This window comes from Humulus lupulus, chromosome 2 (genome assembly GCF_963169125.1).
Source record: "Humulus lupulus chromosome 2, drHumLupu1.1, whole genome shotgun sequence".
Classification (NCBI taxonomy): Eukaryota; Viridiplantae; Streptophyta; class Magnoliopsida; order Rosales; family Cannabaceae; genus Humulus; species Humulus lupulus.
The window spans coordinates 8839643-8847222 of NC_084794.1; the positions used below are offsets into that span (position 1 = coordinate 8839643).

The 7580-nt window shown below is 26.1% G+C and overlaps 1 protein-coding gene across 3 annotated transcripts; it reads left to right on the forward strand.

Annotated features, from left to right (window-relative positions):
- Positions 1–758: 758 nt before the first annotated feature.
- On the forward strand, positions 759–5015 carry LOC133815822 (cytochrome P450 724B1). 3 transcript variants are annotated; one of them, XM_062248613.1, is made up of 9 exons: positions 759–969; positions 1077–1401; positions 1485–1637; positions 1724–1978; positions 2107–2193; positions 2290–2368; positions 3159–3267; positions 4153–4290; positions 4834–5015. In XM_062248613.1, the coding sequence occupies exons 1-9, from the start codon at positions 785–787 to the stop codon at positions 4937–4939; spliced, it is 1437 nt and encodes a 478-aa protein (XP_062104597.1). In that variant the 5' UTR covers positions 759–784; the 3' UTR covers positions 4940–5015. The 3 variants fall into 3 exon arrangements, with proteins under 3 accessions (XP_062104597.1, XP_062104598.1, XP_062104599.1); XM_062248614.1 differs by having other exon boundaries at positions 3159–3265; positions 4172–4290; XM_062248615.1 differs by having other exon boundaries at positions 2290–2313; positions 3158–3265; positions 4172–4290.
- Positions 5016–7580: the final 2565 nt, after the last annotated feature.

Here is a 7580-nt window from a genome sequence, read left to right on the forward strand (position 1 = left end):
CTAGTGTTTAGGCAACAAAGGGATATAATTGAGATTATTGTACATTATTAATTTTTGTATTTGTATCTACCCTATTGAGAATTTAGCTTTGAGAATCTTTGACGCAAAAAATTATGTAATAATAAACTAGTTAGGTATGGAAACGAATAATTTAATTTTTAATTAAATATTGTTCCATATGAAAAGCTTGCAAAATTAACATATTATTATCACAAATTTTAGTAATGATCACACTAAATGCATGAATTTGACATTTTTAATTTCATATATATTTTTGAGATATATGTTCGTCATAATAATAGCTTTGACATTTACAAATGATCGTGCAAGCATTTTAAAAACGCTTAATTTTAAATATATATATATATATTTATATATAAAAGCTCGATTAGTAATTGGTTCTTTGTACATATCTATTAATCTCTTTTCATTGATTATTTTAGTTCCTTTGTTTTTTTTCATTTAATGATCACTGTCAGGTGCAGTCATGACAATTGACAAGGGAGCAAGAAAGAGGCCTAGATCTAAAATTGTTCAATATAGGTCAAATATATATTAAAAAGTTGAATAATATAAACTATATAATAATAATATTATTATTAATTAAGCTGTACTCAACTATATATAAGATCAGTAGACTCAGTACCAAGCATTTTGATCTAGATCATCTAGTGAAAGCTTGTGTACTATAAACAGAATATATATATATATATATATATTGAAAAGTTAAACAATGTTCGAGCCAATTTTGATGATGAGTACTTGTACCACAATATTATTAGCCATGCTTTTTGGGCTATTGGGTTCTCTTCTTCTCATGAAGTTCTTGGCTAAATTACCAGCAAAGCCTCAAAACTTATTACCTGCTGGTACCATGGGATGGCTGCCCTTTTTTGGTGAGACTCTTGCCTTTCTCAAGCCTCACAATTCTAACTCTTTGGGAACCTACCTCCAAGATCGTTGCCTTAGGTGATTCTTTCTTTTCTTTTCTCTCTACTCAATAAGAATATATATGTATGTATATTTAGTAGTTTTGGAGCTTATATATATATATATGTGTGTGTGTCAACATGCAGGTATGGAATGGTGTTCAAATCACATCTATTTGGTTCACCAGCAATAGTATCATGTGATGTTGAGCTGAACTTGTTCATTCTTCAAAACGAAGAGAAACTATTCCAAGCATATTATCCCAAGGCAATGCATGGTATTCTTGGCAACTATTCTCTACTTGTTGTGTCCGGAGATCTTCACAAGAAGCTGAGGAGCATTATTGTAAGGTTCATCAACTCATCTAAGTCTCAACCAAAATTCCTTGGCTGTGTTGAGAATTTGGTCATATCCATGATCAAATCCTGGAATGACCTTACACAAGTTTCCTTCTTCAAAGAAGCTAAAAGGGTACGTAATAATATATATTTGTATATATATATATGTTTATATTAGCTAGTAGTGCTAATATATTAGTTAATAATTTTATACAGATGACACTGAGTGTTATGGTAAAGAGTGTTTTGAATATTGAACCCAATGAGCCTATAGCCGTACAGATTTTAGAAGACTTTGAAACTTACATGAAGGGTTTTGTTTCTTTGCCCATATTATTCCCCGGGACATCATATTACAAAGCAGTCAAGGTATTATTATTATTATTATTTCATTATATTGATCATATATATATATCACAGTTTATAAAATATATATGGATTTTATTTATTTTCAGGCAAGAGAGAGGCTTTCTTCAATAGTTAAAAATATAATAGAAGAAAGAGTAGTAGGAAAAAGGGAAGTGGGTGAAGAAGAAGAAGAAGAAGTGTTTTTAGATATGATAATGAAAAAGGAAGAGAATCTAAGTGAAGAAGAGAAATTGAGCATTGTATTAGATATCTTATTAGGTGGATATGAAACAACCGCGACTCTTATGTCCTTAGTTGTCTACTTTATTTGTCATCAACCTCATGTTTTGCAACAATTAAAGGTACCCCTTTCTCTTATAATTTTGTCTCTCTTTATCTTCATAATAATTATTACATCGATTCATTAATTATATCTTAATAAAGTAATATATGCATGTGTCTTTATATATATATATATATACATAAACAGGAAGAGCACCAAGCAATTAGGCAAGACAAAAAAGATGGGGAGCCCTTGAATTGGGAAGATTACAAGAAAATGGAGTTTACTTACCATGTAAGAACATAATAACTTAACCAATAATGCAAATTTGAGTGTATATATATATATATGTGCGATTGTTAATTAATTGAGATTAATTATGATGATCAGGTCACATGTGAAGCCATGAGGTGTGGAAATGTAGTCAAATTCGTCCATAGGAAAGCTCTTCAAGATGTAAAATATAAAGGTATATATATATACATACATATTATACTAAATTAAATTATATTATTTATTAATATCTCTTCTATATATATAATAAGTGTGTAGATAATAATATTTTTTTGTTTTAACAGTTTTTATTTTTTTTAGTGTTAACTTTAACGGAATACTCTTGTATTTAACAAAATATTCTTATATTTAATTGTAGTTTCTAAACTCTTAAAGTTAAATAAAATAAAACAAATAATTAAAAAAATTAAAATAGAATATTTTTGAGATATTTTGTAATGATAATTATTTAAAAATAATAAATAATTAAACAAATTAAAATATGATATTTTTGAGATATTTTACAATGATAATTATTTTAAAATAATAAAATTATATGTTTTATAACTTAAATAAAATTTAATTAAATTTAAACTCACTTATTAGAATAATATCATATTATACATATAATATAATTTACTGTGAATTAGTAACAAATTGTTTTTAAAAAAAAACTAGCAAGAAACTTAAATTTATTATCCATGTATAATATTTAATATTACATTAAATATATAATATATAATATCTTGTTGTCACTCTCAACTTAAAAAATTAGCACAATTATAAACTTAAACAAAAATAAATAAATTATTTAATTAAAATAGGATATTTATTTCAAAATTTATATAATATTAATATAAATTTAATAAATTCTATGAATAAAATTAAGCAAACGTGCACGTAGCTTCTATCTAGTATATATATATATATTATATTAAGTGGTTTTTTCTGATAAAATATATGTGTTTATATATTGTACGTTTCAGATATTCTGATCCCATCAGGATGGAAAGTGTTTCCAATATTCACAGGCGTGCACTTTGATCAATCCCTTCACGACAAACCCCACGAGTTTAATCCTTGGAGATGGACCGTACGTACCATTAACTATTACTATATATTCTTTTATAAAAATCATAGTATATATATGGGGTACTATTGCTTTAGGGACTTTATTTTGGAACTTTTTTTGTTTGTTTATGGAATGAATAGCCTAATTTTTGATATAACGGTGGATATTGTAGTCACATGGAATTCAAAAAAATTAAAGAAATTCTGAATAATTTGGGGTGTTAAAATTATGATTCAATTAGCTTATTATATGCGTGTCTGTTTTATTTTTTATAAAGACGGTTTGAATTCCGATTTCAGTACCCGAAATTATTCGAAATTTTTTAAAAATTTGTAATAGGTCTTCTATAAGTATAGGGAGCAACTACAACGCATTTACTTTTTTGACAACAATAATGCATTATTTTTCTATTTTCGGCACCTGGATAAATATAATAATAAAAAATTATATGACGGTGTACATTGTAGCTATCTAGAACATCCTACAAAATTTTCAAGAAATTCCGAATAAATTATGGTATCGAAAACAGGGCTCAAATAACTTATTGCACGCTTGCTTATTTTTTTGTATACGCATGTAAAAGTCAACTATTTTAACTTTGTTTTCGGCACTGTAAATTATTCGGAATTTCTTGAAAATTCGCAAGGTGTCCTAAATGAATACAATTAATATACAATGCCATACAAAAAAAATTGAAAACAAATTTATCGAGGTGTAGAAAACACAAACTGACTGCACCGGTGTTGTCAAAAAAATAAATGTGTTGTAGTCGCTCCCATAGCTATAATATACACCGTCATAAAAAGAAATACAATTTATCAGTGTTTAAATAGAGAAAATTCCTACTGATAATAATTTTTTAAGAGTTCCATATATATATATATATAGTAATAATATATATTGACATGTACGTATATATATAATCAGGACAAGGAAATGAGAAAGAAGGTGACACCTTTTGGTGGTGGAGCAAGGCTTTGTCCGGGGGCCGAACTAGCCAAAGTAGTGATTGGATTCAGCCTTCATCATATTGTCCTTAATTATAGGTAATTAATCATCAATTAAAATAAGTTGATATAGTAATTATAAGTATATTATATATAATAAAATAACCTAATAATCATCATCATCATCACCAACTAGTTGAGTCTCCTAGCTAGATCGTTATGTATGTTGTTGTTGACAATGACATATCTTAGCTTTTTTGCATGGAATTATTAATTACACAAGATTATTCCACACAATGAGGTTTTAGTTTTGTGAGCCCTCTGCGACCCACTTACGAACCCACATAATTGACTTTCATTAGTACTACTCCTTTATTATTCTTATTAGTATCATAACATTTTAATTCAACATTAATATCTTATGTTAGTGCCCTCATTTTCAACCAAATATTTATTATATGATTGTTTATTGTGTACTGTTTAATTAGCTACATAGTACCTTTTGTCTGCTAATAATAATTAATTATTTTGACAATGATATATTACATATATTGTTACATAAAGATGATCAATTGATCATGATGAGTTTGAGATGTTCATAATATTAATATTAATGAGAAAATTACTTAATTATTCTTGTAGGTGGAAGACCAAAGCAGATGAATCCCCACTTGCTTACCCTTATGTTGAATTTCGAAGAGGTTTGATTTTGGAGATTGAACCAGCTGCCAACCGATATATATTGTAAATTAATTGCAATAGCGACCAAATTTTATATTTATTTATATATATTAGGGAAAATACTATTTTGGTGTTTTTTTCGAATACGCGATCAGCATTTGTGTTTAAATGACAATTCGAATTATGTAATTTACAAAATAGTACTCTAAACCTGATTTTTGTCAAAATATTTTCAAATATAATATTTTATTCTCAGCTCATTGATTACCCTCTTCGTTACTGTGAACGCATCTTATCTCCAACGATTTGAGATCGAATAATTAATCTTATAATTAAAAATATTTTAACAAAAATCAAGTCTAGAGTACTATTTTGATCAATTTTGTAAAACACATAATTCGAATTGTTATTTAATAAAATACAAAAACCGATTACATATTCGGAAAAAAAAATAATAGCCAAAATAGTATTTTTCCGATATATTATTGTATAGATGATGAGAGACCAGGCTATATTTATATTTGATGAGTTGAGTGAGTTATGATTTGCTGATTAGGTGAGGATATTTAGGGATATGGATGATATGACACAGTACATTAATTAGCTTTATCATATAGTTGATTTCCATAAATTAGAATGTATTTTTAATCAATCTATGTACTATAAATAATTATTAAAGTGTAAATTGTGCACGCATTAATATAGAAAAGTGTATCCATATTCCTCTTTAAAATGTTAAATATTTTGAATATAATTTTGATATATATGTTGATGACTCTATGTTTTGGTATATATAATTAGAAAGTATTGTTAGATTATTGACTCCAGCTATCCAATTAATTTATACTTAATATGGGATAGTATTGTTTTTTTAGAAGGGGATAGTATTGTTTTTATATTATTAATTTTATATTTTGCAATTTAATTTTTAAAATATATATAACCTTTGAATTTGTTATACATTTGTGGTGACATGTAATGGAAAAATTCAACACATTATCAGTATATACAAAATATTTTCAAACATAAAAAAATCAATTAAATGATATTAATAGTAATCACATTAAATTAGAGTAACATATTCACTATTAAATTTGTTAGTTTGTGAGAGAAGACAAAATACAATCAAATAAAAGTTTCCCTCACCATGTGGAAAAAGAATCAAAGAAGTTGTACGACATTTAATCGGTAGCTGAATTCTCTTTCATTCTTTTCTCAATAATTAATCCCACCCAATTTTTTTAATTTCCATTCTCAATATTCTCTATTTTTCTTAGTATGTCACTATATCTATAATATTTATATAAAGTCCACCATATTTCTCTTTTTATTTTTCCTAATTATTCTTAGCCAAATAGAGAAGAAAAATCCATTAAAAAACAAAACAAATAAATTTTTAGATTTTTTCTATACAATAAATTTTAGATTTGAGTTTCGAGATTTCATTTTATTCCCATGTTGATTGATTGATTTTTTTTATCCTGGAAGAAATAAATTATTACAAATAAAGTGGGTAATTTTATTATTTTGTTAATATATTTTGATTTTGTTATTTGAAGAAAACTCAAAAGATCAAATAAGATAAGCAAATGGACATATATTTTTAAAAGATCGTAAACATAATAATATGTTTAGAATGACAATTATTCATGGACTTTTAGGTTTTGTTCGGAGTTTAGATTTTTAAAAAAAAATTTAATGATTTAGTTTTTTTGAATTGAATTAATAAATTAAGATTTTTTTCTAGAAAAACTAAAACTTCAAATTTAGAATAATTATAAGTATATAAAAAAATATTAAAAAATAAGTCTTCTATCAAATTTGTAGAACATATTTTCCTTCATTTTTCTTTTTTATTTTTTCTCATAAAAAAATTTCCCTCTTAAAATTCAAGGACCAAACAAAGGCTTAAAGATGAAATATTTTTGGAATTATCAAGCTTATTACTCTTTGTCTAATACTCTAAGAATAAAAGTGTAAAATGTCTAGCATATAATAAATGGTCATTATGAGTTCTTGATGTCATTTGAATTTGAAAACATCCACCAACATTCTAGCTGTTAAAAGAGCATTGTAGAGATATTTATGGTCATAAATAAGAAATTAATTTGAGGTTACTATATTAGCTTCGAAACAAGGTTACAATAACTCTAAAAAACAGGGATATATGTAGTAGGTGACACATCGTCTAGTTGTGTTTTCTAGGCGACATGTCATTGAAACCCTATCTAGTTTTTTTATTTTCTTTAGAGTCAAAATCAAATGTTGCAAAACCTCACATACTTAACTTCTTTCATTTATAAACTATAATGATATAATATGAATAATAGCTATAAACATTAGGGTTTATACTTTTTTGGACCTTGTGTTTTTTCCGATTACCTGTTTGGACCCTATATTTTGACAAATTATTTTTTGGACCCTATGTTTTGTAAAATAGTTAAAATAGAACCCTAAACTCAATTTTGATGAAGAAAAAATTGAATATAACAACACAGTTTTTAAGCAGAATGCTTTTATTTTTGTTCTAAATTGTTAGTTTGGTAAATTATTTGTGATTTTAGTTGAAAAAACATTGACCAAAATTGGGTTTAGGGTTCTATTTTAACCATTTTACAAAACATAGGGTCCAAAAAGTAATTTGTCAAAACACAAGGTCCAAACAGGTAATAAGAAAAAACACAGGGTCCAAAAATGTATAAATCAAT